Source organism: Xiphophorus maculatus, chromosome 12 (assembly GCF_002775205.1).
Source record: "Xiphophorus maculatus strain JP 163 A chromosome 12, X_maculatus-5.0-male, whole genome shotgun sequence".
Classification (NCBI taxonomy): Eukaryota; Metazoa; Chordata; class Actinopteri; order Cyprinodontiformes; family Poeciliidae; genus Xiphophorus; species Xiphophorus maculatus.
The window spans coordinates 27156462-27177740 of record NC_036454.1 but is presented as its reverse complement, the minus strand read 5'-3'; the positions used below and the strand labels follow the sequence as shown (position 1 = coordinate 27177740).

Here is a 21279-nt window from a genome sequence, read left to right as displayed (position 1 = left end):
AAATTAAAAACAGTAAGAATGCCCGAGAACCCAATTTAAAAGAAAGGTGAATAAAACGCATCCAATAATGTGACGTGTTAGCTTCTAACTTCCGGTTTCCAACGAACGGAAAATAAATAACTTTACATACATTTGGATAATAAACTTGATACAAATCAACAATCTACTATGGTAAAAAAAAATCATCATCATCAATGGTACGCAAAAAATTAAGTCTCAAAGAATAACTTGGATGTTAATTTACTACTTTGCAGCAGTTTACCACTCACCGGTGAACGGCCAGTGACAACTTTGCCTGCTACACGGCGGGCGTTATCAGCACTGCCCTCGTGTGGAACAAGAGCAGTACTGCATCAATATGATTTCAGAAATTACAGCACACGGTTATGATTGTGCATAAATCTTTATTTATTACAACATACTAATTATGCTGTCTACCCCATAAACCTGCTCAAAAATATAGGTGAATTGAAGAACCCTCAAAGAAAACAAAATCCATTTCACCTTTAGCACGAGTTCAAATCTCAGCAATCCTCCAGCTCCGCACAACCTCCGACACACACAAACTAATTTCAACTGGGGATAATGATAAAGTTGGGGTAAACATTCCCAATCAGAAAATGAAGCAGGACAAACTGAAGGAAAAACAAAGTGCGTGTTTCAGCCTTCTACAAGCAGAGACGCTTTATAGAGTGAACAGAACTTATATTATTTTAATTAACAATACTGTTTTCTTTCTTGTACTACAACATGTCCTTATGATAGAGCTAGAAAATACAACAGCTCCATCTTTCCCAAAACTGTTTGGAAGGCAGGCGTCCAGGATGATGTGGTGTAGGTGCAACATACCTGCAGCTGGCTGACTGCTACTCTAGTATGAAGCACCTCCGCATGACCTGGCCTATATTATTATTAGTAATACGCCCTAGGTGCAATACTCTGGAAGCTGTGTCAAACTATGTACTTGGAAGATATGAAAAGCCTGAAAGCTCGAACAAATATTAGAAGACAGCAACTTGTTAGATTTGTTTACTTTGCATCGGAACTGCAGGGTTACCCGGAAAGCTTTCAGTGTGATGGGTCCGGTTGGACAAAAAAAGACAAACTGCAAATGAAACTGATGGGAAGACAACTAAAGCAGCAGAAACGGGATCTGAAGTAATGTGAGCTTTGGCTACTCGGTAAATCCTACTTTCATAGCTTAGATTTCCAACATGTCTGGGGAGGAAAATAAAACACAAGCAGCGGGAAGATCCGAAGAAACAAAATCATCAAATTAACTTTTTTTTTTTTTCTACTTTGTGTGAACCATGGATGTGCTGAAGAGAAGTTTCTGTTTCCTCTTTTTCTTCTTCCCTCCCTTTTCATCTGAAACACAAGATTACGAGAGAGTGAGGGAATGCGCGTCAACCGACAGCCAATCGGATCGTCGGGCGATGGCACGGTTGCTGACCTGGTTCTACCACAGGCTGTGGCGGGGCAGGGGGACCGCTGTCCAGCTGCAGAAGGGCCTTCTCGAAAGCCTGACTGAAGGAATTCTGGAAGCTGGGCACGGGAACGCGATCCGAGCCGTCGCTCTCACCGTCGCTGTCTGCCGCTGGGGGGGCAAGCAGCTTGTCTGCATGGGAGAAAACGCAAAAATTCTCTTAAAAGGATATGTACAAACAACATATATAAAGCTCATGACGTTTTGCTTTCACCGATGTGCTTCAACTCAAACTCATCAAACCATCTATTATAGAAAATTAAAGTATAAAAGTTTTGGCTTGAAGAAAAACCACTTTTGATGCATTTAAAATAAGTTATACCAACAAAAATCCAGACCTACCATTCGTAGATATTAGTGAAATTATTACAAAACGTTGGCTGGAAACAATCCTATGAGTCGAAACATGAATTCAGCTCCTTGACCGATTCATGTTTTGCCTTTTCCAACCGCAAACTTCAATGTATTTCCATTAGGATTGAATGTGATACAGTAACTATCAAAAGCAGTGCAACATTTCAAATTGGAAGAAAAATTATCACATTTTATCATTTTATAATTATCTTTTTTTAATTATTTTTTTTTAGAAAAACGATAACATTTTTCTAAAAAAGAAACAAAAGAAAACCTAAAAACTGACACAGATATGCCTTAAATTTTATTTAATAAAATTTTAACTGCAACTGGAGTTGGAGTGTTTGCTTGGTTCTGCAAAGTTTGTTCAAAACCTTCACAGTTATGCACTGGGTTATATTAATGTAAACACAGGGAGGGTCTGTAGCTCCACTCCTGCAACTTTTCATACACTTCTGCTCCAACACACCTGAATCAAAATGGCTGACTGGGAAAATTGAAGGGCTAAAATGACTATTTTTTTAAAACATCAATAATTGGTTAACAAATGATTCTTTGGTTTGTGTCACCTTTCTTTGGAGTGACCCTGAGCCCAGCATCAGCTCTGGCTTTCCCATCTTTCAGCATCTACACAGAATTAACACATGAGTTAAGTACTTCATCGTCATTGGTTGATCTACAAATGTTCGCTGAACACACACCTGTGCAAAGGACATGCAGTGGGAATCGTCCTCCACGCTACCCACAGTGGGCGAAGACACACTCAGACTCGGGAATCTAGTCCCATCTGAAACGAAGGAGGAGGGGGAATTTAGAGGAAATTTTATAACGTTTATAACAAGGATAAAACCTAAACGGGAATCTTACCAGAGGAAGGGCTGGTGCTGAGGGGGGATGAAGGAGCTAAAGTAAAATCAGGTTGGATTGGTGGGCTGCTGTAGTGGGGGGGGGAGCCAAATGCCGGGAAATGATGAAGGTTCTCCAGTCCAATATGTACCTCGGGATCTGAAGGAACAAAAAGAAACATCAACCCGGAATCACGCAGCGAGTTCTACGGGCTTAAAGTGGCTTCTCTTACATTTCCCCTGCTTCTTGTTCTCCTCCATTTCAATGCGCTTCTCCCTGCGTTTTTCATCCCTCGCCTTCTTCTGCCTCAGGCGCCTTCTCTTCTCCAAGTCATCTAAAAGTTTGACAGATAACTTTGGTGTAAAAAAAAAAAAAAAAGAGCCGAGGGTGAAGACTGTTAAAACAGTAAATAATAATAATAATTTAAAAAAGAAGTGTTCAAACCAGCAAACGTGTCCAGAGTTTCTTTGGACAGGATCGGCGGCTGCAGGGCCAACTCGCAGATGCTGAATTCGCAGGTGAGCGGCAGGTGAGCCAGATAGCGATGCCGACGACGGATCTCCTGAAATAAACCAACGAAACGGTTTTATTTGTAGACCTAAAGGGAACATGTTGACATAAAGTAAATGCACTTTTTCGGAAAATAGAAAAGAAGAGCTTTAAATCAACTTATTTTCCACAAGTATTTCTTAATTTTTTTTTTTTTGCTGACCTCATTGACTGTGTGTCCTACTATCTCCACCACTGTGGCGGTGATGGAGTCGGGACAAGCCTCCAAGCTGCCGTACTCACGCAGAAGGCAGCGCACGTTGATGGGATGCAGGAACATCTGCTGGCAGTCGTCAGCTGGAAGAGGCAGAAAAAAACACACAAAAAAAACGCAATTAGTTAAAACCAAACTTTAAAACACACAATCTAATTTCCTGTGATTTTTTTTTTTTACAAAATTTTGAAAAACAATGATAACAAATGATGACGATAATCTCTACACATATGCTGTTGGACAGGAGAGGGAATTGCACACCTTGGTAGAAATAGTAGTACGGTCCGTGCACCACAGCAGCAGAGGGGCGACCGGACTCCGCCTGATTGGCTGGGCTCTCTTCCTCCAGCTGGGGCTCCGGCTCAGCCTCGGCGGGCTCCTCCAGGACGCTCTCCTGGATGGCGTCGGGACAGCCTGGCAGCTCTGCAGCTGTGTCCTCTGGGAACTCTGCCACCTCTTCGTCAAACGCTGAGGAGTACTGCAGCACAGGCTGCAAGAGAAATGAGGGATGGAGTCTTAATGTAGAATTTACAGACGCAAACAATTAATCAACTTGTGATTAATTGTCAGTTAAGGGTTTATTAGATTAAAATTAGTTCCAATCAAATAACTAATAACGTCCTCTGGCTGACATCCAGCAGAGGGCAATGCTGGTCATCTTTAAGCGGAGCCGTTGACACAGGATTAAAGATGGCAAACCGTATCAGAACGGGAAAGAGAAACGGTACAAACAGAGTCCAAATAAAAACTTGATAAGCTTTTGAAGTTTCTCTTGAATAACGCTTTATTCAGGCAAGCTGCAAGCCAGAGCAGCTCAACTTCTGCATGAAAAATTGCTGGGGAAAAAAACCCATTGCGGCAATGAGCACAGGTGATTCTGAGGACTGTCGTGAATTAGTCCATTAAAACTTTTCATGGAGCGAAGTTTTAACATTCCTGGAAGAACCACAGACAGTACTTCTCTATGAACATCTCTCGCTTGTTGGGGAATTAAGTGTTTCACCTTTTATTCTTTTCATCTTTTATTTTTCTATTCAGCACCCAAATAAGTTCCTTTTTTGTTACATTTTATAAATGTAAAAGCTTAATAATGTGAGAAAATATAAAATTGTTTTAGTATTTAATACAGCTGATACAAAATAACATTTAATTATTATTGTTTTAAATTACGCATATTAAGAAAAATGTAACCCTTCTGTTGATGCAGGACAAAACTCAGGTTTCATTTCATCATTAGTCGATCGATAAGACCGACTTTAGATTAACTCATTTATCGATAACTTGCAACCCGACTAAGAACTGTAGATAAAAGAAAGTTAAAATGTAAGGCACATATTCTGATCTATCACAAGACAGGCGTTTCTAGAGCTACCTTGGCGCTGATGGTAGTGGTCACCACCTCCTCCAGAGGGGAAGGAGGATCGTTCAGAATCAGTGAGGACAGGTCAGGGGTTTCTGCATTAGCCACTTGATGCTTCAGCAGAGTTTCCTCTTGTTCCTATCATCAAGAACATTCAAACAATTATGTGCGTGTGTGCTTTTAGAATTTTATATCCTTTAGTTGCTGCTCCTTGAAACGCATCATCTGTTTGTTTCATGCAATCCCTAATACAGCTTTTTACAAAGTCCTTGGCGGTACGGGCAGGAAAACGGTTCTACCTGCAAAAGGCAGAGGGCGCTCTGGATGAAGCAGCCCTCAGGTTCCTCCTCCAGGCTGAGCTGAGCCTGGAGGATTCCCTTCTCCTCGGTTACCAAATTCAGGACCTGCGACGGGGACGTCAGCAGCAGCTTGGAATACTGACTCAAAGAAGCATCTACAAAGAAAAAGATAAAAAGACGTTACCATCATTCTCTGATGACAAATAAGAAACATTCCAACCTGTTCAATCATCACAAGTGTTGCTATGAAGTTAGTGACAATAGAAGAGTTTCTCTCAGTCCAGACTGCACTAAGAATGAAATTTAAACTATTTATTAAGTCCGATTCGTCTGGGAAGGAGTGGATGTGTAATCGTGCTCTGACGCGGGTCAGAACAGCGAACATAAAAACCTTGGTCTCGGTTTGGTTGAAGTGAACTCCAGCGCGGTTAAAATGCATATGTGATCGCCAGGAGGACCGGAGGCCGCTCCAAAAGCAGGAGGCGGACTACAGCGCAGAGCATTCTGGGTAAATGCTGCCAAAACAAACCCATGCTCTAGCATGAGCGGGAGAAATGTCTTGAGATCTTTTAACAAAGACAAAAGAGAAATCCTACAACTGCTAAAATCTGATGCTACTCCAGTTTTGTTTACATTTAATGATGAAGGAAGTTGCACTTATATTTTCTAACAAGGTTTTTATGTCGTTTCCTTCAGTAGCTCTCGGTGCAGCGCCACCACAGGTGAGGAGATGAACAAGTTTTTCAAAGGGTTTTGGTTTGTTTGACACAGAGCAGAGTGAAAGCAGATCCCACCAGCTGAAAATGCAACAAATGTTGCAACTTTGATCCCCAACTGGACCGAGTCTACGGGACTATCAAGAGTGAAAACACCCTAAGAAAAGCCACTTGCCTCCAAAGCGGACAGGCTCCTCCACCTTCACCCACTGGGAGCTTGGCATAGCCACCAGAGCCCCCTTTTCTCTCCGCATCAGACGCATGGTGATTTCGTCCCCAACCACATACTGCTTGGTTTCCATGGCAACCACACTGCAACAAACAACAACAACAAAAAACTAGAAAATTTCGGAAGAAATTTAGCCGGGGCCTGCCAAGGCGCGCCCGTCGGGCATGGGCCCGGCGTCGTCGCGCCACAAATCGGCGTCGACGCCAAAGGACGCCGCGACGTGATCAGTGGCACGCGGAGAACCGCAAGAACGTTAAGCGAGGCGGACGTGCACCATTCAGTACGATTTAAAATGTTGTCGAGGCTTTTATTTTGGAAGTTTTGTTAACCTTCATTTCAAAGGGCCAAACTAATCCCATGCGTAATAGTCCTTGGGTTAAAATAGTTATATAATGCTCAAAACACAAGTAGCTGATGTAAAAATATTCAAGGCTTTTATTTTGAAATTTTCAGTATGCTTCATTTCAAAGGGCCAAACTAATACCACGTGTAACAGTGCTTTGGATGAAAAAGTCAAATAAAGCCAAAAAGAGCAATTACGTCATGTAAAATTATTCAAGGCTTTTATTTTGAAATTTTCAGAATGCTTCATTTCAAAGGGCCAAACTAATACCACGTGTAACAGTGCTTTGGATGAAAAAGTCAAATAAAGCCAAAAAGAGCAATTACCTGATGTAAAAATATTCAAGGCTTTTATTTTGAAATTATTATTATGCTCCATTTTAAAGTTCCAAACTAATCCCATGTGTAACAGTGCTTTGGATGAAAAGTCATATAAAGCCAAAAACAGCAATTACCTGATGTAAAAATATTCAAGGCTTTTATTTTGAAATTATTATTATTCTCCATTTTAAAGTTCCAAAGTAATCCCATGTGTAACAGTGCTTTGGATGAAAACGTCAAATAAAGCCAAAAACAGCAATTACCTGATGTAAAAATATTCAAGGCTTTTATTTTGAAATTATTATTATGCTCCATTTTAAAGTTCCGAACTAATCCCATGTGTAACATTGCTTTGGATGAAAAAGTCATATACGGCCAAAAAGAGCAATTACTTCATGTAAAATATTCAAGGCTTTTATTTTGAAATTTTCAGTATGCTTCATTTTAAAGTTCTGAACTAATACCACGTGTAAGAGTGCTTTGGATGAAAAAGTCAAATAAAGCCAAAAAGAGCAATTACGTCATGTAAAAATATTCAAGGCTTTTATTTTGAAACTTTTGTTAAGCTTCATTTCAAAGGGCCAAACTAATACCACGTGTAACAGTGCTTTGGATGAAAAAGTCAAATAAAGCCAAAAAGAGCAATTACATGATGTAAAAATATTCAAGGCTTTAATTTTGAAATTTTTGTTAATATTCATTTCAAAGGGCCAAACTAATACCATGTGTAACAGTGCTTTGGATGAAAAAGTCAAATAAAGCCAAAAAGAGCAATTACGTCATGTAAAAATATTCAAGGCTTTTATTTTGAAATTTGCAGGATGCTTCATTTCAAAGGGCCAAACTAATCCCATGCGTAATAGTCCTTCGGTTAAAATAGTTATATAATGCTCAAAACACAAGTAGCTGATGTAAAAATATTCAAGGCTTTTATTTTGAAATTTTTGTTAAGCTTCATTTTAAAGGGCCAAACTAATACCATGTGTAACAGTGCTTTGGATGAAAAAGTCAAATAAAGCCAAAAAAGAGCAATTACGTCATGTAAAAATATTCAGGGCTTTTATTGTGAAATTTTCAATATGCTTAATTTTAAAGTGTAAAACTAATCCCATGTGTAACAGTTACTGAGTTAAATCAGTTATATACAGCCCAAAGCAGCAAGTAGTTGTAAAGGCCAGTTCTCAGTCCTGATCTGTTTCAACTGAGGATAGATAGAACTACAACGATGCGTATTCGTAGTCCTAACCAGCAGCCAATAGCCTCTTGAGTTCCGTTGCTATGGCAAATAATGGTCTCAGCAGGTGTGAGCTCTGAGCTGTGAGCTCTCAAACACACAAGTGTGTTTGAGCAAACACACTTTACTGAAAAAAAGCATTGGAAACAAATCCTTCTTGTTCGGGAACCGTAATACATATTCGAAAAGCGTTTTAAGCGTATGACAGTTCAATGTGTCTTCTGCGATAGTCCCGAGATTCATATCTGTACCTCACTCAGAGCATTTACAGTGATGAGAGAAAGAAATGTTGTGCCCAGATATGAACCGAGGTCGGCTGTCACTCTAATATGAGCAAAAATGAGAAACTTTGGGTCGCTTAGAGGCAAATTGTGGACAAACCATAACTGGTATCGACGAGCCGTCTTCACTTTCGAAGAGATCACAGACGTATCTACAAAATGAAATTTGAATGGCATTTCTAGGTGAATTTGTGACGACACAGCAAATCCTCAAAAATAGGGTATTTCTAGGATTTTTCCCATTGAGTTATAATGGGGTTTTTTTCGTAGTTTTTTGCGAATTATGTCGCCATGTTAATCCCGAATCCCACCAAAAGTAATAGCTGGAATGGCGTGAATTTTCTGCACGTTTTGATACCTCTTTTGTAGGTGTGCACGCAGCGGTATGAGCCGCATTAACGGTTACGGATGAAAAATAAAGAATAATAATAATAAAGAAACTTTTCTTGGGAGAATAGCAATAGGTTCCTGCCATTGCTTTGCATGGCAGGCCCCAAAAACAGCTTACATATCGACACTGTCTGAACACGCTAAGCTACTTCTGTGATTTAACAACTACTTAATTGTTTCAAAAGTAACATTAACTGCATCCCTTCTGCAGCTTCTCTCTCCTCGTTTACCTCTTCAGGTCAGCGGTGTGCACGGCCTCGTAGCAGATGGGGCACTTGGACCAGCTCTTGTCGCTAAGAGACAAGTAGTGGAGCATGCACGGCCAGCAGAAGATGTGTCCGCACCGTGTGATGCGAGCTGCCACAGGAGGGTAGAGGCAGATGGGGCAAGACGGCATCTCATGGCTGTAGATGCGCTGCCGACGCACAGAAAATATCCGCCGTTACGCACTTTACCTCTTGTGGACATAAGCGGCCGACATTATGAGTTTGATGTAAACAAAACGCTTGGATGGATCCATACTTACCACTTGCTGTACACAGTCCCAGTTGACCAGAGTGTCTGGGTCAGTGAAGTGAGCCTTGTAGTCCTGGTCATCAGTCACCACAAACTGGCAGCTGAAACACAAATACATCACAAGTTCAACATTAGTTTTCTAGTTCTAACCTCTTGACTGCAGGGCTGAAACGTTTAATCTGATTAATTGTGATTAATCGATAACTAAAATAATTTTCAACTCTACTTGACTACTTCAAGGTCTGCTTACTTGGCCTGGAGGAAAAGCTCCTTGTTGAAGGGCTTGTTCTTGTGGCCCCACTTGTTCCTGCGGCCCCAGTAGGAGTGGCCGCCGTCTCCGACGCCGTCGTTGCCTCCGCGAGGCTCGAAGGTGAAATTTAGCAGGTGATTCAGGCTGATTTTTTTGGGTCCAGCAAATTGAGCCGGGCTAAACTCGGCCCGGCGGGTCTCTGCTACCTGCAGACGCGCAAATGAGAAAGTTAGGCTCAAAGAATCTGCGTTTTTTTGGGGGGGGGGTTTTCTCCCCAACAAAGAGAAGATGAGGATGGAGAACACGAACCTCCTCACGTCGTCCTCCGCCCATGACTCCATACTGTCGTCCTCCGCCTCTCTGAGGAGGTCTCTTGTCGAAATTCTTGCTTTTCTGTGAATTGGTGCGGCGAGGGCCGGGGAAATTTTCAGCTTTGGGAAAGGAGGGCTCTCGCTTCCGGTTGTAGCGCTTAGAGCCCCCATTATTTTTACCTTCTGAGACAGAAATAATAAAATAGGTTAGATGAGGCAATGTAAAGAGTTATTTTCATAGCCGCAGTACATTTTGACCCTGGGGCGACTTAATGTCTCAAGCTCCCTTTTTGCTTTTTGCTTGGACTCCTGGTGGCATCATCAATTTAGAGGACCTCAATGTCTGCAGAAACGAAAGAAAACTAAATAAAATAAAAAATTGAGACGCTCTCGTCAACCTGCTCCTTCCCCACCTCTTGCTGCACACTGCTCAGCTGGTTCCTTAATGTACGATAAGAATTTTTCAATGCTAAAAATGTCAAGTTTTAGCATTGAAATTAAAAGAGCACCACCAATCAGTCTTATTAAGTTAATCTCTTTTTTTAAACATTTTCCGACTGCAGGAGCAGATAGCCCTACCACTCAACCAACAAAAGCAGATCATTTTACAGCTATTACAAGGTAGTTACACTTGTTTCTCTCTAAAGAGCTGAATGGCAAACAAATTACCAATCTAGAAAATTACAAAAAAATTTATAACCACTTCACAAAATCAGCAAAATGTCCAAAATACAAAAATGTGGCTGAGCATTGTCGTGACAATGTGATTTGAGACAAACACTTAACAGAACTGAGTTAATATCTTTCTGTTTTGGGTTCCTTTAAAATAACAGATCCAAAATAGTGAGTAAATAAAAATGAAAAATTAAAAATAAAATCATTATTTTTGTGTCAACAAAGAGGCTTTACTGAAAAAAGCTACTACAACTAAGCTGCAGTAGCTTAATACATATCAATATTGAATACAATAATGCTGGGATAACAAACACCATTTTAAAAAAGTTAACTGTAATAATCAATATTTTAGCACGAGCAACATGCAATTTGCTGTCACTGTTCTAAAATAAATTAAGTCGTGTCATTGTTGCTCAAATGTATTTATTTTTAATGTAGCTAATTAAGGAAGCTGCTGACCTACAGTACTTTGGATTTTTTTTTCCAGGTAACTGTAAGCCGCTAATCATTTAATGAAGCAAAGATTGGCTAAAAAATGTTCAACTAAAATAAATAAATATTAATATATAAGGTAAAAAAAAATTTTTTTCTCTCTTTTTTTGTCTGTTTTATTCTAGGTGTTTGTGTTTTATTGGTTATGTTTTATTTTATGGACCTGTACAGCCCTTCAGGTCACTTGGGTGTGTAAAGTGCACCGTGAATAAAGGTTAATTTATACTGGCTTCCATTCAAAATAAAATGAACTTTCAGTGATTAATAAGTTGAACTGGTGAGTTTTAGCCGTCACGTGTGGGAGAGTTGTGGTATATTAATCCGGGGTATATGATATTACATGTAGAAAAGCTGTCTGCTTGTGTCAGCTGCAGCTCTGACTGCTGCTGTTGGCTCAAATGTTTTGATGGCGACGTCAGTCGCTCCGGATAAACAAGCTGTGCAGCGCTGCTGCTGCTGCTGCTGCTGCTGCTGCTGCTAGGCCCCAACAGGCCGCGGGGAGCGATGGGGTTTAGCTGCAAAACATCCAACTGCTTTACAAACACAAGGACGAATTTTTGAGTGTATTTGTACCTGTTTTGGGCTTAGATTCTCCAGGCGGCGGGCCTGTGGAGCTGGAACGGGGCGGAACCTTGTTGCTGGTGCTGCTGCTGGGGTTTTTCTCCATGTTTGTCTCCGTGCAGTGAGCGCTGTTCGGGCCGAGCTTCTGGCAGAGAGCCGCCGAGCTCTCTAGCATTAAACGGGGAAACGGGGGACAATAACGGGTTGCAGTGAGTGCGGGTCAGGCGGCGAAGGCCCTGATTCATTTCTGTCAAACGCGGAGACCCCATCACGGCGACATCTTGACCATAAAACAAACCAGAGAAAAAATAAAGAGACACGGTTATGGCGTCTCAAGTCGTGAAGCCTGGCAGAGGAGAGGACGAAAGCTCGCCAAACGGGGCCAAAACCCCCTCTGACTGTCGGGTTTTTGCTCGTTAAGGAAAACAACGTGCCCCTAACAAGGCGCTAAATGTCTTCCAGAAGCTGGAAAACAACCCAATTTGGGAATTTTAGCCTAAAAACGAGGTCCGTAGTAAAGAGCGTGCACTAATGGCGACGGGTCGCCAGACAGGAACCTGAGAGACCCGGATGTTTCTTGTAACGCTGCCAGCCTAGTTAGCAAAGATAAGAGCGAGCAACTCTGGGAAATGTAGTAGAACTCCACTAACGATCTGAAAGCCCCCCAGTCTTTGAGAAAATTTAGAAATGACAAACCTGTTAGGCTTAGAAACTTCCTAACCTTCCGGACCCCCATAGGAACTGTAATTCTCTGTCATTTTCTGTGTTTGATATGATGTAAAGCACTTTGAAACGTCTTGCTGCTGAAATGTGCTATACAAATACAATTTGATTTGATTGGTTAATATTTGTACACACCGCCTCCACCGTTATAACTGGTTAAATATGTATGAACAGTTTTAGCCTGGAAATTTAAATCAAACCCCTAAAAACTCCTAATTCAGGGTCCGTTTACTCAGTACAGGTAAAAAAAATAAATACATAAAACATCAATGAATAGTTTTTAGCACAACCACAGTTGTCACTATGTTAATGGCAACCATAAATATTCCTGTAAAATGAATAGTCTCGTAAATTTCAGTGTTACTTTTTTAAGGTGATTACCATCTGGAGACCTAGTTTCACTAATGCATGTCTTCCTGTTGCTTTAACAAATTTAGCATGACGAAGGTCAGGTTTCTTAATTACCCCTATGCAAAATTTTAAGGATAAGAGAATATGCTTTTTAGGGCAGATGTTGATTAACCTATCAGGAAATCTCCACTGGAAAATAGCTCATTCAGACAAGCCAGAATCTACTGTGTAATAACAAAAAAAGTTCAAACAACTTGAACTGCTACAAACTACTTCTACTACCAGATGTAGCGTTAATAATTACAGCAGTATGTGGGATTTTGTGTAAAAAATAAATAAATAGAATTTTAAAAAGAAGTCATGGTAGTTTCTCCTCAGTAAATACACGTCCTCACACTGATTTGATTTGTTTTTTCTTTCATCTATCTACAATTAAAATCAATTATTTTAAATGACTGTAAATGCAAACACAGTGGGAATCTCCAGCCATTATGCTGTTCTAGAAAGAAACCGGCCATGTCCCAGATCTGAATGTGTACAAAGGCATAATAAATCTATGTAAAATCCGCGTTAAGACTTTTGTAATTTTTGTCCAGGAATGCCAAAATCTGAAGTGTACTGTCCTTCTGAACAAAAGCCAGTAATAATAAATATTATGTTGTTTTCTATTGGTATAACAAAATCTAGCCGTTTGCTTTTACTGATGTATTTACCAGTAAACACCACTGAATCTACAGCTGTTTTTTGTGAGTTTGTGCAAAAAATAATGTAAAAAATAAATAATTACATACTATGACAAGCCTCTTCTTTAAAGAAAAAAAAAATGTCATAGACAAAACATAAATACCTTTATTACTTAAAAATGTCAATCTTCAAATTAGATTACAATATTATTTTTAACATGCCACAAAACTGATATTTTTATGCTGACATACTTTCAAGAGAAATTGTAGAATATTAGCCGTGCTGCTGTTAGGTCTCCATAATTATTCAAAGTTCGATGTTTACATAGCCACTGAGAAATCCTACAAAACGAAATAAAAGAGAGATTCTTGGTTTCTTATTCTCCATCCTCCTCTTCACTCTCAAGCTCATCCTCCAACGCTTCGTCGCCTCTACCTGTTAGAGAGCAGCTTAGAATTGCTTTTTGAATCTGTCTTTTTTCCTCTGAAAAAAAAAAAGAAAGACATCGGATCAAACCAACATTTTCCAGAAAAAATTGATCAATTTCATTAATTCATTACCTTCATTTTTACATTTAGGGAGCATTCGATGGAGCTGCCGGGTGTTGTATCGGATCAAAAACTTCTGACATGTTCTGATTGTCCCTGTAGAAAAGTAACCACTCTAAAGTCGATGGAGATTTTAATGTATTTCAGTGCTATTTTGTGTTGTTTTTTTACACCTCACCTCCAACGTGCAAACAATTGAAGAAACATGGGATTATTCGTCCACGACATTCAATACTTGTAATGAATGGCAGAGCAGACCAGAGGAGTTTGTAACAGTCTTTCGGGAAACGGAGAAATACAATTCCAGTGTGGGCATTCAGATATTTCACTGAAGAAAAAAAAACAAACAAACAAAAGACAGAGAGAAATGATTAAAGTGTCAGTGAATCAAATTCCAGCACCAGGAAATTAAACTACCATCTCAAATTTAGACCGGTGACAATACACACGCAATGTTTCGAGTTCAGGAGTGCCTTCATATATCAAAGGCGAAAAAAGCATTAAGGCAAGCAAATGTTCCAACTCTTCTGGATGAACAAGCTGTTCCTCTTTTGTTCACTCTTGTCTGACAGCAGAGAGAGATGTGTGTAGTTCAAATTCATTATGCAAAGCACACTGTCAAAGTGTTTTGCAAAGTCTTTAAAAAAAATCTCAAGGAAACTTAAAATCATCTGCAGATGTTTTTGTACATTTTCAGAATTGCAGAAAATTCGTGCTAGTGCTAAAAAACACTAGCACCCTTAAAAGAAAGCCATTCTTCAGTTATATCATCTGTATATCCCCTTTAATGACATTAAATCACAATTTGAAAGACAATTTAGTTCATTCTGATACTGGAAAAATATTACCCACCAGATGCTGGCCCTTTTCACCAGTCAACCGGTTTTACTTTTGCTGTGATCGCTGTGCACAGTGCCCCAACTCATCAGACACAAAGTTTAATGTTTTCTTTAATACTTAACAAGTCCAATTCTTGTCTATACCTCCATATGGAATGGTTTATTGGTTGGACTTCTTTTATTGCTGATTTGAACTTTTTGACCTTTTGTAATGTCTTGTTTGTTCAATGCTTTAAAGAATACAATGCTACATGTTGCAGTGTTAAATTTGATGGCATATAAATGCTGTGGTGAGCTCCATTTTGATCTGTTCATCCTTTCAGTAATCTGACCAAACATTGCCTTCCAAGTATCCTTGTCTAACCGTTTCAATTGGTTTAGGTACTTTCATTAATTCTGTTTTCACTTTTGATTCTGGCGAAGAAACAGATGATCTCAAACAGTTCGTGGATTTTAGTTGCACAGTAAAAACCACATGCTGGTCAGAGCCCCTGAGCTCTATTTTGTCTCTGCTCATTTTGATGCTCTTAAGCTGAACAGCTCCTGTTAAGAGCAAGATACGAATCCTGATTTCAATTGTGTCAATTTTATCCCGTCGCACTGACCTACCAATCCCTACTGACGAGGATTTCACATTTACAATGAACGGTCACTGTTAAGTGCTATTTTACTGCAGTACGCGGTCTAAATCAAGGAAATAGTCCGACCCCTCCATGCACTGACAGCTTACCGCAGAATCGGATGCTGCAAAGAGCTGCCCCATAGTCACCATGAGTGCGGGCCACCGCTGCCTTCACGGTCCCCTTTACAGCTCGATCGTCCAGCTTCAGCAGGTCGCGCCTGTCAGATACATTTATCTCACACAACAAATGCCTGCCGGTATAAACAGAGAACATCAGAGACGTATCTCAAACACACAAAGGCAACCAAAAGCACGTGTTTTACCTCGACTTCACCCGCACCATCGTTGCTTCTATTTTTTCCGCAGGAACTTCCGTCAACAAAACGTTTGCGTCAAGCCGTCGCGCGAGCGCCACCATGTGGACATCATTGGGAAATGTCGGATGCCTTTGAGACCATTCATAGGCGGCCAGGAGTCTAAAAACCGTCTGAGCTCATATTCAGACGAGAAGCGAACGCTAAACTTGTGTCAAAACATGTAGAATATGATTAGTTATCTCAACTCTCAGTATACAGAGTCAAAATACAAGCGGGGCGATCTGAACATTAAAACCATTCACACCCCTTTTGGTAACCATGGCAGCCTCAATCGCTTCCAGCCAATCCCAGCCTCGACTTTTCCATCTCCCTCACGCTTTACGCCATCTTGAAATTACGGCTTCGGTTTGTAAAGTGCCTGAAATACAACAAAACTGCTCCTTTTGTCGCCTCCGTGGGCGATATGAGCAGTTCTCGAAACAAACCGTCACAGGCAGCCGGGAAGGGGCAGAAGGACGGAGGCAAAGCGGTGGAGAGCAGCAACCGGGACAGAAAGGCCGGCGGAGGAATGCTGAGGAAGCTGAAGTCGAGGCGCAGCCACACGGATAAGTGGCCTTCGGTCACAGAGGATGAGCTCCGGGCTTTAGGAACAGATATCTCCCCGGACCATGTCCTGGGTCTGCGGGTTGTCACGGAAGGTATCCTATGAGCCCAATAAACGTGGTTTTTATAAAGTTTGATAATAGTAGGCTTATAAAAAAAATGTGCTAATTGTTACTTGCTAATGTTAAGTGAACCTCTGGTCGTCTCTGAAAGCGTAGACATATTAACAATTTGTATTGGGCACAATCTTGTTATTCGCTTAAAATTGCCAGAAGGTAATGTAGTAATTAGGAGTTTTATAACTACTGCTAGTATGGGGTTTGGACTTTTTTTTTTTTTTCCCATCTGAGCCTCTGGCAAAACAGTCCCACAGCCTCATAGATCCTCCACCATGCTGAACACTGTGTATGAAGTGCTTATCTTTCACGGCAAACCCACTTGAAGAGTTTTTTTGTTTTGCTGAAACTATTAATATTGATTAATATTAACCAATATTAAGGTTAATATTCTCCGCAGCAGATATATATTCCAATAGTCTCCGCAGCATCAGACTGAACGTCTTTGTGGTCAGAGTATTTGACATGAAGACAGAAAAAGTTTGTTTTTTTTGGGGGGGGGGGGGGTTTCCTGCATCATATGCAGTCATTTGATGTCTGGTGGTTGTTATGAAGACTTGCTGACCCAAGTATGGCTTTTTCTAACATTAGCTTTAGGTTTATTTTACAGTTTATTTTTGACAAGCCAGATAATTATGGGTCCTTGTCCAATTTACAGTTCAGTGACCAGAAGAAGTGGTTCCTCAGGAGACAGAAATCTTTAGTTTTCTAAAACAAAGTTTATTTTAATGTTTTTTTTTAACTCATCCTCACCAGGGACCCCATAAAACGCCTTTATTTATTTAGTTAGTTATTGTGCTCTACGTTGTCTTTCCTGCATAATTCTATTTAGCATCTCATATGAATTACAGCCCATCTGCTTCAAATCTTTTAAAACATGGTTAAAATGAACTACAAAAATGGGAAAGATTTGCTTGGATTTATTCCAATCTCCTCCTCAAGCAGCGACCACCCTGTCACATCATGAGTCTTTGCAAGAACCCTCCAAGTTACGGTAAATCCTTCCATTAGTCATCAGGTGCTCATTGGACTGGATTTTAATCCGGCATTTCTTGTTATCTGGGGGCTTTTCCCGGACCACACAACGAGTTGCTTTCCTCCTCTCTTTCTGCACTTTGGAGGTGTTGCATAGTCTCTCTGCCCTGCGGGAGCAGGTGCAGAGGTCTTTAACCACTATCTCAATATTCAAAGTAAAAACATGATTGAACATTTTGTTTGTGGGTTTCTCAAGAAAGGAAAAAAAATAAAGCTAATTCCTAAGGACAAAATGGGATTTCCCAACTGTGGTTCTGATTCAGCTTTTCTCCTGTGTTTCAGACTACCTGTGCAGACCTGAGGATAACATCTACAGCGTTGACTTCACACGGTTCAAAATCAGAGACCTCGAAACCGGAACGGTTCTTTTTGAGATAGCCAAACCTCCAAACAGTGGTAAGTGGTGCATTCAGTTTACCCACCATGGACAGCTTGTTACTCCTAAATGCTAGGTGCAAGTTACAACCAAAGGTTATGGAGTCGTTTTGAGGGGCTTTCCTACAGAGCGAGCTGCATCTACATGTGTCTCTATGAGGTCAACAAACATGAAAACAGCAGTGTTCCCTGTTAAATGTTGCATAAAAGTTTTTCAGTGTTTGTTTTTTTCCATCAACGAACTACAGACACCTATTGTTTTTTTGTTTCTTTTCGGGGATGTACTTAGTTTTTGCACATAAGGTTTGATATTTTCTTATTTTTTGGTCCATTATATGGTGAAATGTAGAACCTTAGAACAGAACGAGTGTACACTTTCCAGAATTGTCCCTTAAATTTTACGTGACAGGCTGACACAGATTAGTTCACAATTGTGAATCGGTTATGGAATAATTTCAGATTATTATTCCCTCAAATAACAAAAAGACGGCATTTATTTGTGTGTATACTTTGTTGAACCACCTTTTGCTGCAATAACACCAGATTTTTAATACCTGCCAGAGTTGGACATCTGGAGGTGCCCAATTTTTATACGACAGCCTATTTTAATAAATTCATATGTTTTAATGTAATTAAGCTCTGGCTGAGTGTGCAGGGTTGTTGTGCTACTTGAAAGTGACCTCTTTCAGGTTCTCCCCCAGGGTTGCCCTGCATTTAACTCCGTCCTTTTCCCCCGTATATCTGACCAGTTCCACTCTGCGATGTGAATGATGTTTGCATGGCCTCCAGTGAATTCATTCTCTGCTTTAGGTAATGTGGAGAAAGACGAAGAGAGCGGGGATGCAGACTCCAGCGCGGGGCGTTTCGTCAGATACCAGTTCACACCAGCCTTCCTAAAACTGCGCACTGTTGGGGCGACGTAAGTGCCTGGACTCTCGGCCTAAAACAGTCATCATTCCTCACCGCTTAAAAACGGATCTCTGCTGTCTCTTTGTCCAACTGCAGCGTTGAGTTTACAGTGGGGGACCGACCCATCAACAGCTTCCGTATGATCGAGAGGCATTACTTCCAGGGACGGCTCCTCAAGAACTTCGACTTCGACTTTGGCTTCTGTATACCCAACAGCCGCAACACGTGCGAACACATTTACGAGTTCCCACAGCTTCCCGAAGACCTGAGTGAGTTTACGTCCCATCTTCAGAAATAGCAGATCACAGCCCTTCCTACACTTATCACCACGTTGACTCTCTTTGTGTCTCTTTTCTCCTGTTTCAGTTCGCCAAATGGTGGAGCACCCATATGAGACCAAATCAGACAGTTTCTATTTTGTGGACAACAAACTGATCATGCACAACAAGGCAGACTATGCCTACAACGGTGGGCTTTAAAACCTGACAGAAGAAATGGGTCTAGGATCTCTTAGCTGAAAAATTTCCTAGATTATACATTTCTAAAACTCCTTCCAAAACAGGGTGCAGAAGTGGTTTTTTGTTGTCGTCGTTGTTGTTGTTGAAATTGTTAGAAACTGGACCAACTCTGCCTTACTAGAAAAACACGGATCCATACGGAAGTACCTCGGGGAAGCTCAGCTTCGTGGACTCACAATAACTTTGCTCATGAATTCTGTATATCTGACTGAAGTGTTTGTTCTGTTCTGTGTTTTGGTTTGTCAGCCAGGTGTCACGTTTCTGCTTGAACCCTTCAACCATAAGAGTTCACGCTGTCTCTGCTGGAAGGGGACGCTTTGTGTAGCAGATTGTTAGCAATGTAATTCACTTAAACACTCATGTTTATTTAAATGACACGTTTCTACTGACAGTTGGATTTCCCGAGTGGGAAAAGCAAGCTTAATATTTCTCAAGCGTTTTTAACCTGCCGTTTGTTGAAGAGATAGCATGAATTGTGTTGATTTTTGTTATCGACTTGTGGCTTGAAATGTTCTGAGTTATTTGAACTGTTTGTGTCTGTTTAGGGATCATTTCTTCCTGATTCAGAGTAGATTAGTGTTTTTTTTGTTTGTTTTTTTGGTCAACTTTCACTCCATTTGAGGAAAAACATGAACTTCTCATGATTACGTCCTGTGAAACTGTGTCACCAAGTTTCCTTTTGTTCTATGAAAACTGGCAGAATCGAAGAAGGTGAGATGGTGATAGACTACATTTCCGGTCACTCGCACATAATACATCAATTACCGCTTAGTTGCACGTTTAAATTCACTCTGATGTGGTTCTACCTGTTTAGTTCCTTGAAATCCATCCTTCTGGTTCAACAAGGAGGATTAATTTAATTAATTTCCATTAAAAACTTAAAGGGAACAAAGCAAGAACCCCTCCATGTACAACTCGGTGTAGAAATGCTTGGACATCCCTTACGTTTTTACTCAACAGCCATGTCATTTCTCCTCGGTTTGTACCTTAAAAGAGAAACATTTGTTTGATTGTGCTTATTGTGAAACTATTGGTGGCCTTTTAAAAATTTAGGGTGCCTATAAATTATTAGGTTGTGACAAACTAAACTCCCACCTGTAGAGCAGGAAAGTGCCTTAGAATCTGGTGTCAGTGGAAAAAAAAAAAAAACTTGTATAAGAAAGATTTGAACAATTCAGCAAGAATAATGGAAGTTAATTTTGCTCTACTGTCTTTTTATTATTCTCCACAAAAACCTTTTCTACTGCCGTCTTGTTTTCTAGCGTGTTACAGTTCATGCAGTCGTTCATTTTTAGAAGCTATTAGGGGATTATGAAGAAAGCCGTTAATAGTTTTGTCCATGCGATGCCTTTAGCACCGTCTCATTCTGACCCTTTGTGTCTGGCCTTTGGTGTTCGATGCATTTAAGGTTTCTACACACAGGAGCAGCACTACTGTGGTTGCCGCGGAGACCTGTCCTGCTTTCTTTGTCATCCAGTATGGGAGTTGTTGTTTTGCTCAAATGCATTGAGAAGTGCAGGAGCACTCTCAGTTTTGATTGTATCTCTTTACACTGTTGCATAATATCCACTTTTTAAATTAGATTAATATTGTAATAAATAAAAGAAAGACAGACTGCAAGATGCTTTCTCATCGGCATCTTGTTTCTCATTGTTGTCTAATTTTATCATTCTTAAACCATAGCCAAAATTTCTTCTGTTTAGAAGACATTTTGAATCAATTAATAAGGTGCGTCTGCATATTTAGAATATTAGCAAAATGTTAATTTAATTCAGAAAGTGAAACCTATTTGGATTCATTACCCAAATAGAAATATATATTTTAAGCATGTGCTACAGTTAATTTTGAGGAATATATTACAGCCAAACGCCATATCTGAGTTTTTCAACAAATTGAAAAATTCATACAATTAAAAAATAGCATTTTCAGTACAGAAATCTCCATCTTCCAAAACATATTGTCATGTATTAAACAGTACCTGCGCTCAGCACTTCGTCTGGCTCGTTTTGTACATATGACTACATTAAAAGGAGCGTGACATCTACTACTACTTATTTTTATCATTGACCTAAGAGTTAGAATGGCACAAAACTCAACTTAACCGTGTACCAGTTCCACATTGGAAAACCAGTTGAATTTACAAACTTGGATCTTTGCAAATTCAGCCGGCTAACCACTTTTAGCAATTCAAGCTAATTAAAATGCGTTTTTCT

At 40.2% G+C, this 21279-nt stretch overlaps 3 protein-coding genes across 3 annotated transcripts; 1 reads left to right on the top strand and 2 right to left on the bottom strand.

Annotated features, from left to right (window-relative positions):
* Positions 1–384: 384 nt before the first annotated feature.
* On the bottom strand, positions 385–12001 carry rnf10 (ring finger protein 10). Its single transcript, XM_023343731.1, has 17 exons — positions 11439–12001; positions 9697–9881; positions 9388–9593; positions 9148–9238; positions 8852–9036; positions 6000–6136; positions 5109–5263; positions 4822–4947; positions 3711–3939; positions 3399–3532; positions 3131–3248; positions 2919–3020; positions 2708–2845; positions 2542–2627; positions 2410–2467; positions 1454–1618; positions 385–1368 (listed from the first exon to the last, which is right to left on the bottom strand). The coding sequence occupies exons 1-17, from the start codon at positions 11599–11601 to the stop codon at positions 1295–1297; spliced, it is 2352 nt and encodes a 783-aa protein (XP_023199499.1). The 5' UTR covers positions 11602–12001; the 3' UTR covers positions 385–1294.
* Positions 12002–13329: 1328 nt separating this feature from the next.
* Positions 13330–15628, bottom strand: pop5 (POP5 homolog, ribonuclease P/MRP subunit). The gene is made up of 5 exons (XM_005815758.3): positions 15517–15628; positions 15302–15444; positions 13911–14060; positions 13745–13828; positions 13330–13667 (listed from the first exon to the last, which is right to left on the bottom strand). Exons 1-5 carry the CDS (start codon positions 15609–15611, stop codon positions 13561–13563), a joined length of 579 nt encoding a protein of 192 aa, XP_005815815.2. The 5' UTR covers positions 15612–15628; the 3' UTR covers positions 13330–13560.
* An 86-nt stretch (positions 15629–15714) lies between these two features.
* On the top strand, positions 15715–21060 carry unc119b (unc-119 lipid binding chaperone B). The gene is made up of 5 exons (XM_014475207.2): positions 15715–16208; positions 17547–17660; positions 18450–18558; positions 18645–18817; positions 18915–21060. The coding sequence occupies exons 1-5, from the start codon at positions 15974–15976 to the stop codon at positions 19025–19027; spliced, it is 744 nt and encodes a 247-aa protein (XP_014330693.1). The 5' UTR covers positions 15715–15973; the 3' UTR covers positions 19028–21060.
* The last annotated feature ends 219 nt before the right edge of the window (positions 21061–21279 follow it).

Coding starts and splice junctions, on each gene's coding strand:
- rnf10 (XM_023343731.1), bottom strand. CDS start 11,601: ATGCTAGAGAGCTCGGCGGCTCTCTGCCAGAAGCTCGGCCCGAACAGC. Junction 9,239..9,387: donor GAGCTTTTCCTCCAGGCCAA/GTAAGCAGACCT, acceptor TTTGTGTTTCAG/CTGCCAGTTTGTGGTGACTG. Junction 3,249..3,398: donor TAGGACACACAGTCAATGAG/GTCAGCAAAAAA, acceptor GGTTTATTTCAG/GAGATCCGTCGTCGGCATCG.
- pop5 (XM_005815758.3), bottom strand. CDS start 15,611: ATGGTGGCGCTCGCGCGACGGCTTGACGCAAACGTTTTGTTGACGGAA. Junction 14,061..15,301: donor TTGCAGCATCCGATTCTGCG/GTAAGCTGTCAG, acceptor TTTTTTCTTCAG/TGAAATATCTGAATGCCCAC. Junction 13,668..13,744: donor CCCTAAATGTAAAAATGAAG/GTAATGAATTAA, acceptor TTTTTTTTTCAG/AGGAAAAAAGACAGATTCAA.
- unc119b (XM_014475207.2), top strand. CDS start 15,974: ATGAGCAGTTCTCGAAACAAACCGTCACAGGCAGCCGGGAAGGGGCAG. Junction 17,661..18,449: donor AGCCAAACCTCCAAACAGTG/GTAAGTGGTGCA, acceptor TCTCTGCTTTAG/GTAATGTGGAGAAAGACGAA. Junction 18,818..18,914: donor ACAGCTTCCCGAAGACCTGA/GTGAGTTTACGT, acceptor CTCCTGTTTCAG/TTCGCCAAATGGTGGAGCAC.